The sequence below is a fragment of the Delphinus delphis genome, chromosome X (assembly GCF_949987515.2).
Source record: "Delphinus delphis chromosome X, mDelDel1.2, whole genome shotgun sequence".
NCBI classification, from domain to species: Eukaryota; Metazoa; Chordata; class Mammalia; order Artiodactyla; family Delphinidae; genus Delphinus; species Delphinus delphis.
In genome coordinates, this window is record NC_082704.1 from 26624334 (window position 1) to 26644629 (window position 20296).

Genomic DNA, 20296 nt, shown 5'->3' on the forward strand with positions numbered 1-20296 from the left:
CGACCAGATCATGGAGGGGTTTGTAGAATGTGTGGATAAGGAGCCACTGAAAAGCTTTATGAAGTAGAACGATGTAGTCGAATTGGCCTTTGAAGAGGGGGCTTTGGGATAGTATGGGATGGGCTGGAGAGCAGGAAGACCAATTAGGAGACTGTTGGACCAATTTGATCGAGGCCAGCGATGACACAGGTGCTGAGACAGGGAAGAGGAGACAGATTTGATAACTACTGAGTAGGTAGACTCAACAGGACTTGGGGGTTGGGAGGGCAAAAGAAGAACCTAGAATGAGGCTTGGATTTCTGGCTTTGGAGGGTGGACAGATGGTTGGCAGCATTCAGTAAGAGTTGCCATAAGAACCAGGTTTAAGAAGAATCAGCTCTGTTTAGGAAGTGTTGAGTTTGAGCTGCCTGCGGACCATAGAGGATAGGCAGCTGAATATGCAGGGTTAGAGGTCAGGAGAGGGTCTGCGCTGTAAACAGACTTGGGTTATCAAGGTATAGGTGATATGTTCCAGCCACAGACACACGTAAGATCATCCAAGGATTGGAGCCGAGTGAGATGAACGCTGGGCTAAAGATAAAAACCTGAGGATGTTAAGTCAGCAGATGGAGGAAAAGACATCCTGGAAAGAGACCGAGCTGGAATAAGCAGAGAGGTAGGAGGAGAGACTGTGGGTGGTTGAGAATGGTGTGCCAGTGAGGGCTGGAGTGAGGCTCAGATGAGGACGAGATGAGGGCTGGGTTGAGGGAGGGGGAGGGCGTCAGGCACCGTCTGCATTTAACTAAAAGTCACATGGTTATCACAGGTGCTCTTCACAGAAAAAGTCATTCATCATTTTGAGCAGTGCTCATCCTTTGAGGATTCCCTTGCTTCTCAGATGAACTGTATCCCCAATTCTTCTATTTCTCCCTTAAAATAACAACAGCCATACTCATTTCCTTATAATGAGTAAATATATTTAGCTCCTTAATAATTGAACTGAATTCTGTTTTCCATTTGAAATTCTAGACAAAGGACACCTCTGCTTTGTATAGGCCTGCTTATTGTGCTAATCTTGTTTGGTGGAGAATAAATTAAACCCTGGGGAAAGGGGATATTTGGGTCACAATATGAGTGATTAATCTCAGCTGCAGATGGCTCAGCATCTCGTCCATTAAATTTTTCACAGTTCTCAGTAACATATAGTCGACATATCTAACATTGGAAAACGCCTGCATAATGATGGTTCGGGAGGGCCAAACTGATAGAGCCCCTTAGAGGCTAATCTACTTCTCTTGCCCCTTAGAGGCTAACCTACTTCTCTTATATTTTTAATATCCTTACTGTTTTTCCCGATTATAAATGTGATACGTGCTTATATCAAATAATACAAACTCGCATAAGTAAAAATGAGAAGCCTCCGGGAAATGGACTGGGGAACAGAAGTGGAGTAAGCTCCAGGGATTTGTAATAAAAAGCTGTGTTTTCTCCATTCTGACAGGGCCATGAGGACATAGATAGGTCAGTGCAGCTGCACTGAAAGAGAGCATCAGAAGGCCCTGCTTTACCCAGGGTGCAGGGGCAAACTGAGAAGAGCAGTGACGAAGGCCATATCGTGAAGGGCACCATTTGAAAGCTGCTGAAGCAAAAGGAACTCAAGAGGGAGACAGAGGACAGGCTGGAAAGGGGTGTGCTTAGGAACTCAGGCTTTGGTCTCAGACAGACCTGGGTTCAAATCCCATCCTGCTGCTTATTAGCTCAGGGATCTTGGACAAGCGTTTTGTGCTGGTCTCGGCCTATCCATAACCAGTGTTGCGGCTGGACCGGCCCTTGTGGTTCTTATTATGATTGCAAGACGCCCTCAGTAATAACCGTCAGGAAACTTGGAGGGGAAAAAAGGGTTTATTACTCACAGGTTCTGGAAAGGACAAGGCACACCCGGGGCTACACAGCGAGGTCGAGGGTAGAGAAAGAGAGAGAGAGAGCACCTGGGCTTGGGGTTCTGCTTTCATAGGGATCGAGGGTAGGCGGCCTGTGGTTTTGCGGGCTTACTCTTTATTGGTGAATGTAAAACATAAGAGCGGGAATTTAACACGTGGGGAGAGAAAAAAACAAGTGGCCTAAATGGTCAGTTATAGAAATCCACCAATATCTTTAAAACAAGGACGCCTGGGCTGGGGGGGGTGGACGGGGCTGGTTCCTTATCTTTCTGTGGCTGGCAGTGTGTTTATTCGTGATAGCTGTCCTTGAAGTAGGTGCCTTTTTGAAGTGGATGCCTCCGAAATCAAAGCTTAAATCAGACACTTGGGTTACAAAAATGCAAGTTACAACTGTCAGGGCTTACACTACAACTAGGCACTTAAATTCTTTATGCCTCAGTTTCCTGTGAAGTGGGGATGGTGATAATACTGATATCTACCCAGAGGGTCATGGGTGAGGCATACTCCACGTGTATGGCATAGGAAACGCTTAAACAGTGCCTGGCACGGGGTAACTAACGAATAGAAGATACTGTTATGATCGTGACTTTTATTGGTAGAAGAATCAAGGGAGAGTTGTATTATGTAGCATATGTGAGGGAATGATAAATAGTGTCCGGAGAGATAAAAACTGAAAAATATCCATTGGGTTTGGCAACATGAAGGTCATTAATACACTTAGGAATAATAATTCCAGGGAAATCGTGGGTAGAAACTAGATTGCCATGAGTGAATGGGAGGTAAGGAAGTAAAGGCATCAGAATAGCAAAAGGAGGGACTTCCCTGGTGGCACAGTGGTTAAGAATCCACCTGCCAGTGTGGGGGACAGGGATTCGAGCTCTGGTCCGGGAAGATACCGCATGGCATGGAGCAACTAAGCCTGTGTGCCACAACTACTGGGCCTGCGCTCTAGAGCCGGAGAGCCACAACTACTGAGCCCTCGTGCCACAACGATTGAAGCCTGTGCACCTAGAGCCCGTGCTCCACAACAAGAGAAGCCACCACGATAAGAAGCCCGTGCACCACAACGAATAGTAGCCCCCGCTCGCCACAACTGGAGAAAGCCTGTGCACAGCAACGAAGACCCAATGCGGCCAAAAATAAATAAATAAATTTATTTATTTATTAAAAAAAAAGAATAGCAAACGGAACAGTTGAACAGAAAAATGAGTCCAAGATCAAATTCATGTTTCTATGGGCATTTAGCATTTGTAAGTTAGCAAGGAAAGAATGGACTATTCAAGAAAATGTGGGCTTCCCTGGTGGCGCAGTGGTTGAGAGTCTGCCTTCCGATGCAGGGGTCACGGGTTCGTGCCCCGGTCCCGGAAGATCCCACATGCGGCGGAGCGGCTGTGCCCGTGAGCCATGGCCGCTGAGCCTGCGCGTCCGGAGCCTGTGCTCCGCAACGGGAGAGGCTACAACAGTGAGATGCCCGCGTAACACAAACAAAACAAAACAAAACAAAAAGAAAATGTGCTGGGAAAATAGGCCATCCGTTAGGAAAACATAAGATGAGACCATCCCACACAAACACCATTCACAAAAATAGATTCCAGTTGGATTAAAAACAACTTCTAAAAATATGAGGAAAAAATATAAGAGAATATTTTTATAACTTTGGGGGTAGAGAAGGCTTTTTTTAAAACATCTTTATTGGAGTGTAATTGCTTTACAATGGTGTGTTAGTTTCTGCTTTATAACCAAGTGAATCAGTTATACATATACATATGTTCCCATATTTCTTCCCTCTTGCATCTCCCTCCCTCTCACCCTCCCTATCCCACCTCTCTAGGTGGTCACAAAGCACCAAGCTGATCTCCCTGTGCTATGCGGCTGCTTCCCACTAGCTAGCTATTGTTTTTTTGTTTGTTTGTTTGTTTTGCTGTACACGGGCCTCTCACTGTTGTGGCCTCTCACACTGTGCTCCGGGCGCACAGGCTCAGCGGCCATGGCTCACGAGCCTAGCCACTCCGTGGCATGTGGGATCTTCCCGGACCTGGGCACGAACCCATGTCCCCTGCATTGGCGGGCGGACTCTCAACCACTGCGCCACCAGGGAAGCCCACTAGCTATCTATTTTACGTTTGGTAGTGTATATATGTCCATGCCACTCTCTCACTTTGTCACAGCTTACCCTTCCCTCTCCCCCTATCCTCAAGTCCATTCTCTAGTAGGTCTGTGTCTTTATTCCCATCTTGCCCCTAGGTTCTTCATGACCTTCTTTCTTTTCTTAGATTCCATATATACGTGTTAGCATACAGTATTTGTTTTTCTCTTTCTGACTTACTTCACTCTGTATGACAGACTCTAGGTCCATCCACCTCACTACAAATAACTCAATTTCGTTTCTTTTTATGGCTGAGTAATATTCCATTGAATATATGTGCCACATCTTTTTTTTTTAACATATTTATTGGGGTATAATTGCTTTACAATGGTGTGTTAGTTTCTGCTTTATAACAAAGTGAATCAGTTATACATATGTTCCCATATCTCTTCCCTCTTGCATCTCCCTCCCTCCCACCCTCCCTATTCCACACCTCCACGCGGTCACAAAGCACTGAGCTGATCTCCCTGTGCTATGCGGCTGCTTCCCACTAGCTATCTACCTTACGTTTGGTAGTGTATATATGTCCATGCCTCTCTCTCGCCCTGTCACAGCTCACCCTTCCCCCTCCCCATATCCTCAAGTCCGTTCTCTAGTAGGTCTATGTCTTTATGCCTGTCTTACCCCTAGGTTCTTCATGACATTTGTTTTTTTTCTTAAATTCCATATATATGTGTTAGCATATGGTATTTGTCTTTCTCTTTCTGACTTACTTCACTCTGTATGACAGACTCTAGGTCTATCTACCTCATTACAAATAGCTGAATTTCGTTTCTTTTTATGGCTGAGTAATATTCCATTGTATATATGTGCCACATCTTCTTTATCCATTCATCTGTTGATGGACACTTAGGTTGCTTCCATGTCCTAGCTATTGTAAATAGAGCTGCAGTGAACATTTTGATACATGACTCTTTTTGAATTATGATTTTCTCAGGGTATATGCCCAGGAGTGGGATTGCTGGGTCATATGGTAGTTCTATTTGTAGTTTTTTAAGGAACCTCCATACTGTTCTCCATAGTGGCTGTATCAATTTACATTCCCACCAACAGTGCAAGAGGGTTCCCTTTTCTCCACACCCTCTCCAGCATTTATTGTTTGTAGATTTCTTGATGATGGCCATTCCGACTGGTGTGAGATGATACCTCACTGTAATTTTGATTTGCATTCCTCTAATGATTAGTGATGTTGAGCATTCTTTCATGTGTTTGTTGGCAATCTGTATATCTTCTTTGGAGGAATGTCTATTTAGGTCTTCTGCCCATTTTTGGATTGGGTTGTTTGTGTTTTTGATATTGAGCTGCATGAGCTGCTTGTAAATTTTGGAGATTAATCCTTTGACAGTTGCTTCATTTGCAAATATTTTCTCCCATTCTGAGGGTTGTCTTTTCGTCTTGTTTATGGTTTCCTTTGCTGTGCAAAAGCTTTTAAGTTTCATTAGGTCCCATTTGTTTATTTTTGTTTTTATTTCCATTTCTCTAGGAGGTGGGTCAAAAAGGATCTTGCTGTGATTTATGTCATAGAGTGTTCTGCCTATGTTTTCCTCTAAGAGTTTGATAGTGTCTGGCCTTACATTTAGGTCTTTAATCCATTTTGAGTTTATTTTTATGTATGGTGTTAGGGAGTGTTCTCATTTCCTACTTTTACATGTAGCTGTCCAGTTTTCCCAGCACCACTTATTGAAGAGGCTGTCTTTTCTCCACTGTATATTCTTGCCTCCTTTATCAAAGATAAGGTGACGGTATGTGCGTGGGTTTATCTCTGGGATTTCTATCCTGTTCCATTGATCTATCTTTCTGTTTTTGTGCCAGTACCATACTTTCTTGATTACTGTAGCTTTGTAGTATAGTCTGACGTCAGGGAGCTTGATTTCTCCAGCTCCGTTTTTCTTTCTCAAGATTGCTTTGGCTATTCGGGGTCTTTTGCATTTCCATACAAATTGTGAAATTTTTTGTTCTAGTTCTGTGAAAAATGCCAGTGGTAGTTAGATAGGGATTGCATTGAATCTGTAGATTGCTTTGGGTAGTAGAGTCATTCTCGCAGTGTTGATTCTTCCAATCCAAGAACATGGTATATCTCTCCATCTATTAGTGTCATCTTCAATTTCTTTCATCAGTGTCTTATAATTTTCTGTATACAAGTCTTTTGTCTCCTTAGGTAGGTTTTTTTTTTTCCTTAGGTAAGTTTATTCCTAGATATTTTATTCTTTTTGTTGCAATGGTAAATGGGAGTGTTTTCTTAATTTCACTTTCAGATTTTTCATCATTAGTGTATAGGAATGCTAGAGATTTCTGTGCATTAATTCTGTATCCTGCTACTTTACCAAATTCATTGATTAGCTCTAGTAGTTTTCTGGTAGCATCTTTAAGATTCTCTATGTATAGTATCACATCATCTGCAAACAGTGACAGCTTTACTTCTTCTTTTCCGATTTGGATTCCTTTTATTTCTTTTTCTTCTCTGATTGCTGTAAACCTTCCAAAACTGTGTTGAATAATAGTGGTGAGAGTGAGCAACCTTGTCTTGTTCCTGATCTTAGTGGAAATGGTTTCAGTTTTTCACCATTGAGGATGATGTTGGCTGTGGGTTTTTCATATATGGCCTTTATTATAATGAGGAACGTTCCCGCTATACTACTTTCTGCAGGGTTTTTATCATAAATGGGTGTTGAATTTTGTCAAAACTTTCTCTGTATCTATTGAGATGATCATATGGTTTTTCTCCTTCAGTTAATATGGTGTATCACATTGATTGATTTGCGTATGTTGAAGAATCCTTGCATTCCTGGGATAAACCCCACTTGATCATGGTGTATGATCCTTTTAATGTGCTGTTGGACTCTGTTTGCTAGTATTTTGTTGAGGATTTTTGCATCTATGTTCATCAGTGATATTGGCCTGTAGTTTTCTTTCTTTGTGACATCTTTGTCTGGTTTTTGTATCAGGGTGATGGTGGCCTCATAGAATGAGTTTGGGAGTGTTCCTCCCTCTGCTATATTTTGGAAAAATTTGAGAAGGATAGGTGTTAGCTCTTCTGTAAATGTTTGATAGAATTTGCCTGTGAAGCCATCTGGTCCTGGACTTCTGCTTGTTGGAAGATTTTTTTTTATTATTTATTTTTGGCTGCGTTGGGTCTTCATTGCTGCACACGGGCTTTCTCTAGTTGTGGTGAGCGGGGACTACTCTTTGTTGTGGTGTGTGGGGGCTACTCTTCGTTGCAGTACGTGGACCTCAGTAGTTGTGGCTCGCAGGCTCTAAAGCGCAGGCTCAGTAGTTGTGGCACACGGGCTTAGTTGCTCGGCGGCACATGGGATCTTCCCAGACCAGGGCTCGAACCTGTGTCCCCTGCATTGGCAGGCAAATTCTTAACCACTGTGCCACCAGGGAAGTCCTGTTGGAAGATTTTTAATCACCGTTTCAATTTCAGTGCTTGTGATTGGTCTGTTCATATTTTCTATTTCTGCCTGATTCAGTCTCAGAAGGTTGTGCATTTCTAAGAATTTGTCCATTTCCTCCAGGTTGTCCATTTTATTGGCATAGAGTTGCTTGTAGTAATCTCTCATGATCTTTTGTATTTCTGCAGTGTCAGTTGTTACTTCTCCTTTTTCATTTCTAATTCTATTGATTTGAGTCTTCTCCCTTTTTTTCTTGATGAGTCTGGCTAATGGTTTATCAATTTTTTAAATCTTCTCAAAGAACCAGAATTTAGTGTTATTGATCTTTGCTTTCATTTCTTTTTGATTTATTTCTGTTCTGATTTTTATGATTTCCTTCCTTCTGCTAACTTTGGGGTTATTTTGTTCTTCTTTCTCTAATTGCTTTAGGTGTAAGGTTAGGTGTTTATTTGAGATGTTACTTGTTTCTTAAGGTAGGATTGTATTGCTATAAACTTCCCTCTTAGAACTGCTTTTGCTCCAACACATAGGTTTTGGGCCGTCGTGTTTTCATTGTCATTTGTTTCTAGGTATTTTTTGATTTCCTCTTTGATTTCTTCAGTGATCTCTTGGTTATTAAGTAGTGTATTGTTTAGCCTCCATGTGTTTGTATTTTTTACAGATATTTTCCTGTAACTGATATCTAGTCTTATAGCATTGTGGTTGTAAAAGATACTTGATATGATTTCAATCTTCTTAAATATACCAAGGCTTGATTTGTGACCCAGGATATGATCTATCCTGGAGAATGTTCCATGAGCACTTGAGAAGAATGTGTATTCTGTTCTTTTTGGATGGAATATCCTGTAAATATCAATAAAGTCCATCTTGTTTAATGTATCATTTAAAGCTTGTGTTTCCTTATTTATTTTCATTTTGGATGATCTGTCAACTGGTGAAAGTGGGGTGTTAACGTCCCCTACTATGATTGTGTTACTGTCGATTTCCCCTTTTATGGCTGTTAGCCTTTGCCTTATGTATTGAGGTGCTCCTATGTTTGGTGCATAGATATTTACAATTGTTATATCTTCTTCTTGGATCGATCCCTTGATCATTATGTAGTATCCTTCTTTGTCTCCTGTAATAGTCTTTATTTTAAAGTCTATTTTGTCTGATATGAGAATTGCTACTCCAGGTTTCTTTTGATTTCCGTTTGCATGGAATATCTTTTTTCCATCCCCTCACTTTCAGTCTGTATGTGTCCTAGGTCTGAAGTGGGTCTCTTGTAGACATCATATATGTGGGTCTTGTTTTTGTACCCATTCAGCCTGTCTGTGTCTTTTGGTTGGAGCATTTAATCCATTTACATTTAAGGTAATTATCAATATGTATGTTCCTATTACCATTTTCTTAATTGTTTTGGGTTCGTTATTGTAGGTCTTTTCCTTCTCTTGTGTTTCGTGCCTAGAGAAGTTCCTTTAGCATTTGTTGTAAAGCTGGTTTGGTGGTGCTGAATTCTCTTCCCTTTTTCTTGTCTGTAAAGGTTTTAATTTCTCCATCAAATCTGAATGAGATCCTTGCTGGGTAGAGTAATCTTGGTTGCAGGTTTTTCTCCTTCATCACTTTAAATATGTCCTGCCACTCCCTTCTGGCTTGCAGAGTTTCTGCTGAAAGATCAGCTGTTAACCTTATGGGGATTCCCTTGTGTGTTATTTTTCCTTTGCTGCTTTCAGTAATTTTTCTTTTTCTTTAATTTTTTATAGTTTGATTAATATGTGTCTTGGTGTGTTTCTCCTTGGATTTATCCTGTATGGGACCCTCTGTGCTTCCTGGACTTGGTTAACTATTTCCTTTCCCATATTTGGGATGTTTTCAAGTATAATCTCTTCAAATATTTTCTCAGTCCCTTTCTTTTTCTCTTCTTCTTCTGGGACCCCTATAATTCAAATGTTGGTGAGTTTAGTGTTGTCCCAGAGGTCCCTGAGACTGTCCTCAGTTCTTTTCATTCTTTTTTCTTTATTCTGCTCTGCAGTAGTTATTTCCACTATTTTATCTTCCAGGTCACTTATCCGTTCTTCTGCCTTAGTTATTCTGCTATTGATCCCTTAGAGAAGGCTTTTCTAATCATGACACAAGATCCAAAAGTCATAGAAGACTGACAGATTTAAATTTGTTAAAATTAAAAACAAAACAGAAACAAAAACCTTTTTCTTGTGGGTGAAAAGTGTCGCCTGCTTTTTCAGTAAACAAAGGATATTGAGGCCATCAAGCCAGCAGCCACTGAGGCCACCTGCAACAGTGCACCCTGCGGGGACTCAGAATGGATGGAGAAAAGCAGGATACTGGCCCTAGATAGTTAAGATGCCTGTCAAAGGCATGATTTCAGTGAGCCCAGCCAGACTCTTGTCTCTTCCCATACATAGAAAAGTGCTACATTCATTAACGTGAGATGTCTGGTTTTCTTTAATTAACAGTAATCTTTTGATGTTCTGACTACCTGGTTTTTGTTGCAAAAACCCCTGTATATCCTGGCTCCTCCTTTACCTCTTTGGAGCAGTCCCTCAGAACTCTCTGAGAAGCTGTCTTCTGGGCTTAAGGCCTCAGTTTTGTCCACCAAATAAAACATAATTCTCTACTTTTAGGTTGTGCATTTTTTCAGTCAATAGTCTATTGAAACATACTATAAACAAAAGTAAAAACAAACTACAGATGGGGAGAAAATATTTGCAACCTGTATAGCAAAGGATTTTTCTAAAATGTAAAAAGAGCTTCTACAATTCAATGAGAAATAAACAAGTAATTGACAGAAGGGGAAATGTAAATGGCCCATCAACATATGAAATGATTGTCATTCAACTTCATCAGTGAGTAGGGAAATGCAAAATGAAACAATGAAGTATTTTTTTCATCTATCAGATTTGCAAAAATAAAACATAAAAATATAATATCCATTAATACCAGGTAATTTTATTCATGTTGCTGGGAGTATAAATTGACACAGATTTTGTAAAGGTCAAATTTGATGGTATCTGTTAAAATTTTAAATGTGAATATCTTATGATCCAGCAGGTCCACCTTTAGGAATATAGCCTAGAGAAACAACTGTACATGTTCATAAAAAGCATAGAAAAACGATGTTCACTGCAGCATTGGTTATGGAACGAAAAAAAATTTTTAAACAGTCTAGATTTCCACCAATAGGGCAACTAAATGATCTATAGTACAACCATACCATGGAACCGTATTTGGCAGTGTAAAAGAATGAGTTAGGTCTATATATACTTACATAAACATGTTGTTAAGTGAAAAAAAGAAGTTGAAGAATGATACACAGATCATGACGCCATTTGTATAAATCTGCCCCTTCCCAGTAAAACAAACATTTCTCTCTCTGTTTATAGAAGCAGAGAAAAAAGTCTGCAAGAATAATCAACAAACTAAAAATGGTAACTACTATTAGTAGTTACCTCTGAGGAGGGTAGATTAAGTACATGTATTCTTTGCATAATTAAAAATAAATTTTGGGGACTTCCCTGGTGGCGCAATGGTTAAGAATCTGCCTGCCAATGTAAGGGACACGGGTTCGAGCCCTGGTCTGGGAAGATCACATATGCCGTGGAGCGACTAAGCCCGTGTGCCACAGCTACTAAGCCTGCGCTCTAGAGCCCACATGCCACAACTACTGAAGTCCGCGTGCCTAGAGCCTGTGCTCCGCAACAAGAGAAGCCACCACAATGAGGAGCCCGCTCACCGCAACGAAGAGTAGACCCTGCTCGCTGCAACTAGAGAAAGCCTGTGTGCGGCAATGAAGACCCAATGCAGACCCAATTAATTAATTTAAAAACTAAAAAGAGTTGAAAAAATTTAAAAAGAAGCAGATAAAGTGGATATACATTGCTCCTTTAAAAAGCTTTTCTGAGCTGGGAAAAAGATAAAGCAGTGTATGGAGGGAAGCAAGAAGGTCACAGGTGAGTTTTATGAGGATGAGAGAGATGACAAGGGCTTGAACAGGAGAGAAGCTTCCAGGATGGAGAGGAGGGGGCAGATGTGAGAGATAGAAAATAGTAACCAATTGATGCGGGAGATCTAGTTCAGTTTATAAAATACTAAATGCCTACTGTGTGCCAGGTACAGTGTGAGGTGCCAGGGCTACTGAGAAATAAGACACAGTCTCTAGTTAAGGAGCTTGTAGTTGAGTAGAGGGGGCAAATATGTATACAAACTCTACATAATGTGGTAAGTACAGTAACAGAGGTATGTGGAGGGGGCCTGTGAGCACAGGAAGAGCAGCAGTCAAGCCTGGTGGCGGGAGTATAGGGTGCAGGTTGCTGAAAGGGGAGAGGAGGTGATCAGGAATGACTGGGCTAAGTCTTGAAATCTTGCAGGATGAGTACAAGCTAGTGAACTGGCTTAGAGTGGGTATTCAGTACACATTTGTTGAATGAATGAATGATATATACATTGATGGGAAAAAGAAAATAAACACCTCTAACTTTTCATCATTTAAAACCCAAAGTATCCAACCCACAGACATAGAAAACAAACTTATGGTTACCAAAGGGGGAAGCGGGGGAGGGCTAAATTAGGAGGTTGGGATTAACAGATACACACTACTATAGACAAAATAAACAACAAGGACCTACTGTATAGCACAGGGAACTATGTTCAATATCTTGTAATAACCTATTATGGAAAAGAATCTGAAAAAGAAGATATACAGTATAACTGAATCACTTTGCTGTACACCTGAAATTAACACAACATTGTAGATCAACTATACTTCAAACAACAACAACAAAAAAAACCCCAAAGTATCCATTGAAGGTTTCAACTAGGATGCTGGTGAGGGTGGAAAACAGTCTACAGTGCGTTGAGGAATGAACGAGAAGTAAAAATAAATAAATGAGTAGATTATTCTTTCATCTACTCCATCCATGCATTAAATATTTATTGGGCACAGGGCAGTAGTTGGGGAGAAATGTGTGGTTGAGGAGGACTGGGCTGTGGAAAGATCTTTCTTTTTGGTCGTTGTTGTTGTTGTTGTTGTTTTGCGGTACGCGGGCCTCTCACTGTTGTGGCCTCTCCCGTTGCGGAGCACAGGCTCCAGACACGCAGGCTCAGCGACCATGGCTCACAGGCCCAGCCACTCCGCGGCATGTGGGATCTTCCCGGACCGGGGCACGAACCCGTGTCCCCTGCATCGGCAGGCGGACTCTCAACCACTGTGCCACCAGGGAAGCCCAGATCTTTTTTTTTTTTTTTGAGATGAGGGGAGACTTAAGCCTGTTTATAGGTTGCGGGGAGGGAGTAGTCAGTAGTAGGTGAGGAGCTGATAGATGAAGCCAGGTTCTCAAAGAGCCTGAAAGAAATAAGATCAAGTACACAAGGGATGGTGGACCTTGAACAGGATGAGGGACCCTTCATCCTCAGAGACCAGAGGGGAACAGGGAAGGGGAGGGAGTGAGGTGGGTTGGGGCAGTGTGAGCCTGGTGACCTTGATTTTGTTGATAAAGTAGAAGATAATACCCTCTTGTGAGAGGGAAGGGGTCGTGAATAAGTTCTGAAGCTTGAGGAAAGTGTTGAAAGTTTGGCATGGTCAATGAAAGCAGTAGGAATGGAGCCAATCAAGGCCGGGCAAAAGGATTGTCGTGCTGTTTTAAAGGCCTATAATGAGGTTGGAGGCCAGGAATTTGGGTACCAAGACCCAAAGGTTTTTGTTTGTTTGTTTGTTTAATTATTTATTTATTTATTTATTTTGGCAGCGTTGGGTTTCAGTTGTGGCATGCACGTGGGATCTAGTTCCCTGACCAGGGATCGAACCCGGGCCCCCTGCATTGGGAGCGCAGAGCCTTACCCACTGGACCACCGGGGAAGTCCCCAGGGCCCAAAGTTTTGTGATTGCTTCGAGTCAACTTCAGCAGCAGTGGTGTAGGAGCAGAAAGCAGATCCTGAAATTTATTCCGCCCAGCAGGTTTGCTAGGCAGGGAGGGTAGAAAGCAGGGGTGTGGTGGGAGATGAGTTGATAAAAGAGCGTTTTGGACAATCAGTTATGGGGGTCAGCCTGGGCCGAGAAGGAGATGAGGCCAGGAGGGGGTTGGTATCCTGTGAGATAACGGAGAGGTCAAGGTACCAGAGGATTCTATGAGGTGAAAGATCAGGTTTAGGCAGACTGAAAGCATAGGAGAGCTGGGAAGTTGTGCAGTGGTGGTCAGATAGTGGGGCGTTAGAAGCTGTCTTGGGTGAAGCTGGCCTGGCAAATGCTTTGATGTGTAGGTGGCTGAAGTAGAGGGAGCTGGAGGTTGGTGAAGTTGAGGCAATCAAGGAATAAAGAGGCTGAAGGTTGATGGCCTGTCCTCAAGCACATTGCAGTCACCAGAACAGGGAGAAGGACGGGGTCAGGCACCACCAGAAGAGGATGGAACAGGCCTCAAAACGGAGACAGTTTTTTACACTGAGGTAGAGGAGTAACGCCCTAGAAGTGGCGCTGAGGGGCTACCTGAATGCCCACACACTGAGCCCAATGTACACAGGTTGTGGGAGAATAAGAAGCCTACACAGGGGGCTTCCCTGGTGGCGCAGTGGTTAAGAATCCGCCTGCCAATGCAAGGGATACGGGTTCGATCCCTGGTCCGGGAAGGTCCCACATGCTGCGGAGCAACTAAGCCCGTGCACCACAACTACTGAGCCTGTGCTCTAGAGCCCGTGAGCCACAACTACTGAGCCTGCACGCCACAACTACTGAAGCCCGCGCGCCTAGACCCCGTGCTCCACAACAAGAGAAACCACTGCAATGAGAAGCCCGCGCACTGCAGCGAAGAGTAGCCCCCGTTCGCCACAACTAGAGAAAGCCCGCACGCAGCAACGAAGACCCAGCACAGCCAAAAAAAAAGAAGCCTGCATAGGAGGGGGCTGCCAGGCAATGGGGTCCTCAGGGTTGCGGGATCCTCAGGGTTGCAGGGTCCTCAGGGGAGAATTGGGTTACCAGTAGTGTGAAGAGGTAAGGCAAGTTCTGTGAAGAGAAAGATGATATAGGCCAGCACTTCTCAAACTTTAAAGTTGCATACAAGCCACTGAGGCTCTTACTAAGATGTAGATTCTGATCCTGTAGGTCTGGGTTGGGGACTGGAGAGTCTTGATTTCTAACAAGCTTTCAGGTGACCACAGTGCTGCCTATTCAGGGACCACACTCTGAGTGGCAAAGAGGTAGGCAGTTTTGTTTACCATGGTTCAGGGGTTTCAGAGCGCACAGTGGACACATTTTTGAGGGGTGATGAGTCCATGAGGAGAGAGTGGAATAGCAGTGAGCATAGAGGGAAGAGGTGGCTGGAAGGGTGGAGTAGATTAGGTGGTGTCACTCTGGGCACTGTTCCGGTAGACCTGACCTTATGGTATCTTGGCTTTGATGGCTGAGATGGTGCTGTTCAAGTATAATGTCTGTGACCAGGCCTTCTGGGTTTCTAGCAGGGGAGCTTCTGACAGCTGCGTTTGCACTGAGGACTGGCACGTGGGAGAAGGAGACTGGGATGACTTCCGGGTGTCTAGGAAGCAGATAGGAGACAGTGATAACTGAGGCCATGGGAGTGACCAGGACCACGCAGGGCTAACGGGCATGTGATGTGTAGAATGACAACAAAAGATGGTCCAGGGGCTTCCCTGGTGGCGCAGTGGTTGGGAGTCCGCCTGCCGATGCAGGGGACGCGCGCGGGTTTGTGCCCCGGTCCGGGAAGATCCCACATGCGGCGGAGCGGCTGGGCCCATGAGCCATGGCCGCCGAGCCTGCGCATCCGGAGCCTGTGCTCCGCAATGGGAGAGGCCACAACAGTGAGAGGCCCGCGTACCGCAAAAAAGAAAAAAAAAATGAAGTAAAAAAGTTATGTAATGGAGGGAAAAAATGTAGCAGTGCCATAATTAGATCACTCAAGTAAGCCTGTCACCTGAAAATTAATTGGATAAACCTAAGGGATGTATCCCCCCGCCCCCACTCCTGATTCTTCAGGAACCTTCTAAGGATCTCTGCAACCAACAGATTCTTTGATGCTCTTACCCTTCAGAACAATTGTTTGACTCATGGGGTCAAAGGAAAAAGAAAGGACTATATTTTTAGATTTTTCTCTGAGGCTCCAGAGGTACCCAGCATCTGGCGCTCTCTGTATGTAGCTCTCAGAATCTAGAATTCTGTGATTCTTTTTAAAAAAGCTCTTTTGCCTTCTCTACTAGGGGGATCTTTCAAAAAGGCTCACGGTGGGAGCTGCTGCTCCTCCTTCAATCGTGTTCCCTTCCCACAGTGGTCTCTGCAGACTCCCTGTCCCGGGCCGGATGCTAAACCTCTTCCAGCCTGAAGGGAGAAGCCCTGGAGGGAGGGGCAGCTGACAGACAGGGAGATGAGAACAGAGGCAGGGCGGAGGCTAAGATGACCTAGCTAGAGCAGGAAGAGGCTGCAGGGGTGGCAGGAATGGCCTGGGAGAGAACAGAGAAGCTTCCCAGGACAGATAGGAGACTCCCAGCAAGACTTGGAGCCACACGGGAGCGCCGTGCCTGGAGACTCAGTGAGCTGGGGGGTGGGGCGTGTGGAGTGTGTGTGTGTGTGTGTGTGTGTGTGTGTGTGTGTGCGCGCGCGCACGCGCGCACATGTGTTAAGGTTGTGCAGGTGGGACTATCTTTACCAAATTTTGTCCGAATACGTAGATTTTAAAGTCATGACCTTAGAGGAAATGAGAACTGGAAAAATATCTGGACCTTAGGGGAGCCAAGTGGGGAGCGCCTCGAACCCAGGAAGATTGAGCAGAACCCACTGTGTTCTGGAAGATTCCCTAGCAATGGGTCAAGGAGAGGTCCTGACCACCACTGGGTACCAGCTTGAGTATTAGGCACTGCGGGGGAGACGCAGGAAGTGGAGACATGAGCCCAGCCTGGTGTGCAGTCAGCCCATCCACAGATACTGCCAGTGGGCTCCACACTGCATCGGCGCCCCATGGGGGCAGAGGAGGGCCCTTCACTGTCCCTGCCCTTCACAAGGACACAGTCTATTTGAGGGAACACTAATCCTTGTGAAGCAACAGTAAGCGATCCAATAGCATAATTCTTTTTCACACTCCTGGGTCACAGAAGGGATTTCTGGCATAACTGGGGAATTGTGGAGGAGATGGGCATTCATCCGAGCCCTGAGGCCTGGGAGGGCAGGATTGGGATGAGAAGAGAGAAATGCGTATTCTAGAGAGAAAGCACGCTGACGGGCATATGGTTGGCTCACGTGGGGACCAAAGAGGTGGCCAGTCTGACGGAGTTGGAGGCCCCACTGAGAGGAGATGGAGAAATCCAGCTGGGTGGGGAGAGTCGGATTACCAAGGACATTTGCAACTTCTAAAAGAGTTTCGAAGCCTATCAAAATGCAGGTTTTTGAAGTGGTCTGGCCATTCCCCTACTCTCTCCTTTAGCTACAGGCCCATTGTGGAATTCATCGACGCCCAATTTGAGGCCTACCTGCAGGAGGAGCTGAAGATTCGCAGGTTACTGCACAACTACCATGATTCCCGCATCCACGCCTGCTTGTACTTCATTGCCCCCACGGGTCATTCCTTGAAGTCTCTGGACCTAGTGACGATGAAGAAGCTGGACAGTAAGGTACCGAGGCCTGGGAGGCAGGGACCAGGGCAGGCGGGAGGCAGGGCAAGCTGGGCTCCCTCCTGCTGGTCTCTTGTGCAATGCAGATGCCAGAGCTCAGGAGAGGTTTTGTGGCATCTTCATCCTTCCCTTCATTCCCTGTCCCTCCATAAAGATGGTGTTGATTGACCCAGCACCTGAGTTGTATGCTTTGCGATGTTTTCCCAGCACTGGGCATGAGTCTCCCCTGAGCTGTCTTTCTGCCCTGATCCCTCTTGGGAATAAAGGTGGATGCAAGCAAGACGGCTGTCTGGGTCTAGGGCCTTAGGCTTTGGCGATGCAAAGGTGTTTTTCCTTTGTCCTGATGTTAACTGACCTTTACTCGAATCAAACGTGCAAACTTGACTTCAAAAGTTACTATTCTTATTATCAATAATAATTTTATCATAGCAGCTAACATTTTTTAAACCCTTATTATATGTCACCACTGTAAAAGTACCTCATGGAGTATCTCATTGAATCCTCACAACAACTCGGTAAGGCAAACACTATCATTACCTCCCATTTTATAGAAGAGAAAACTGAGGCTCTAAGAGGTTAAGTGACATGCCCATTGTCATATAGCCAGCTCCTGGCAGAGCCTAGATTTGAACTCAGATCTGTGGCACCAGGTTATATTGCCTCCATACCCAAGGAAGATGGCTGTGGGAATCAGGCACATCCTGCTTTAAGATAAACTGAAAAATGCAAGTCCCACATCCGATATAAATTAGACAGTGATTCTTCACGTTAAAGAATTATTGGCTGTGCAGAAGAGTCGACCACAGGATTCTTTTTTTTTCTTTTTTCTTTTTTTTTTTGCGGTACGTGGGCCTCTCACTGTTGTGGCCTCTCCCGTTGCGGAGCACAGGCTCCGGATGCGTAGGCTCAGCGGCCATGGCTCACGGGCCCAGCCGCTCCGCGGCATGTGGGATCTTCCCGGACCGGGGCACGAACCCGTGTCCCCTGCATCGGCAGGCAGACTCTCAACCACTGTGCCACCAGGGAAGCCTGACCACAGGATTCTTTAAAAAGCCTAATTACTAGTACGTTTCCTCCCCTAACATTTCATATGTGTCTGGCACTGTGATGAGTACTTTATAGGCATTGTTTTTATTTCCTCCTTCCAATAATCCAGTGTGGTGGGTACTATTATTATCTCCATTTTACACAGGAGGAAACTGAGGCACAGTCAAGTAGCTTGCTCCAGGTCAGACAACTTGTAATGGGTCTGGGATTCAGACCGAGCTCTCTCTGACTCCAGGGAATTTATTTTACAAAAAAAAATCTACTTTATATGCAGTTGTTTAGTAGCACATTCACTATAAAAACGGAGTTTCAGCTAGCATCGAAATAGGAGCAGTTTTTCGTTTTTCACAGCAGTGAGTTCACTGCCCACGAGTAACGGGCCGCTTGGGAAGTGTCGCCACATCCTGCATGTCTTGAAGAGGGTAGCAGAGTGATGCGGCTGGCGGCCTGGCGGAAGAGCTGAGTTAGGTAGGCCTGTGTTTACAACGTGCCAGTGGGGGACGTGGCGAAAAGTGTTGCCACCTTGCCAAGGGCTTCGGTCCCCACGCCCCAAGGCTTTAAGGGAGGTACCTCCAAGGTGCAGTCTTTCTTTGACCAGCACCTGAAGCTGCAGTGTCAGCCTTGAGAGGCGCTCCTGAGGCAAAGAGCAAAGGAGGTGGGATTTGTCTTAAGTCTAGAGCTCTTTTCAGGGCCCAAGTACCATCCATGCCAGCCCATTGGAGTCTGCTGGCAGGACCAACTGTGCTTTCTGTGTGAACTTGAGCTTAGCTGTGCTGTGTCTCACTCAGGCATGTAGGTTTCTTTACCCTCCAGCAGTAAAAGCCTTGTCACTTCTTGGAGGTATTTCAAGGATTGAGGTTCAGGTGGATTGAACTTTGGGTAGCATTAGTCCTTTCTCCTGCTGTCCAAAATTGGGCATTTGTACCTACTTTCTTTTTTTTTTTTTTGCGGTACGCGGGCCCCTCACTGCCGTGGCCTCTCCCGTTGCGGAGCACAGGCTCCAGACGCGCAGGCTCAGCGGCCACGGCTCACGGGCCCAGCCGCTCCGCGGCATGCGGGATCCTCCCGGACCGGGGCACGAACCCGCGTCCCCTGCATCGGCAGGCGGACTCCCAACCACTGCGCCACCAGGGAAGCCCTGTACCTGCTTTCTTTATGCAGAAATTAATCATGAGACTCTGGCAGTATAACTCTTTTTGGCTAAGTCTCAGATCAAATTGGTAACACAGGGTCATCATCACGTAAGTGGGTAGGTTCATCAGTGTTTGCTGCCAGAAAGAGGGCCAGGTGTGCATCTTCACAGAGCCCTGCCCTTCTTCCCTTCGCATGTGGTTCCTTTCATACTGGCTGGGGCTAGCCTGCGCCGATGGGCTGGGACAATTTACTGTTAGCAAGGAGTTGCCACCTCTCCCCTTGTCCACTGTCGATTCCCAACTCTCATCTTTGTGCTTCAAATCACCCAAGCAGTTCCCTTGATATTAAGATATCACATAGCTCATCAGTTTGGATCTGAGCTGGCAGGTTAAGACTGTGGACTTAGGAATAAGGCTAAACTTGGATGTGGATCCCAGTTCTGTTACTTACCTGCTCTGTGGCCTTGGACAAGCTCCTTAGCCTCTCTGTGCCTCAGTTTCTCATTGTGGTACTAATACCTCCTGGGAGGGTTTTTTGTCAGGGTTAATTGTGTTAATTCTTTTTTTTTTTTTTTTTTTTTTTTATTTTTTTTATTTTTTTTATTTTTTTATTATTTTTTTTTATTTTTTTATTTTATTTTTTTTTTTTTTATAATTGTGTTAATTCTTGTAAAGCACTTAGTTCAGTGCCCAGCAAACAGTAAGCACTCATTGTCGTATATTATATTGCTGTCTGGCCGTGGAGGTGGCCAGTCCTGGACTACTGTGTTGAGCTGCTCCCTCTGGTAGCTGGTAGAAGTCCTAGGTCGTGCCGCTATCAGCTGCAGATTACCAACAATGACGCCGCTTTGCTCCTCCCTTCTCTAGGTAAACGTCATCCCCATCATTGCCAAATCAGATGCCATTTCTAAGAGCGAGCTAACAAAGTTCAAAATCAAAATCACCAGCGAGCTTGTCAGCAATGGAGTCCAGATCTACCAGTTTCCTACAGACGATGAGGCGGTGGCAGAGATCAACGGAACCATGAACGTGAGTGGGAGTACAGGGCTTCAACTT

The 20296-nt window shown here is 44.7% G+C and overlaps 1 protein-coding gene across 6 annotated transcripts in view; it reads left to right on the forward strand.

Annotated features, from left to right (window-relative positions):
• SEPTIN6 (septin 6) overlaps window positions 1–20296 on the forward strand; it is a 66727-nt gene that overhangs the window by 22093 nt on the left and 24338 nt on the right. For all 6 annotated transcript variants that reach the window (XM_060002805.1, XM_060002804.1, XM_060002806.1 and 3 more), the window contains exons 4-5: window positions 16874–17060; window positions 20108–20269. In XM_060002805.1, coding sequence (XP_059858788.1) covers window positions 16874–17060; window positions 20108–20269 — 349 coding nt within the window. The remainder of the gene's footprint in view (window positions 1–16873; window positions 17061–20107; window positions 20270–20296) is intronic.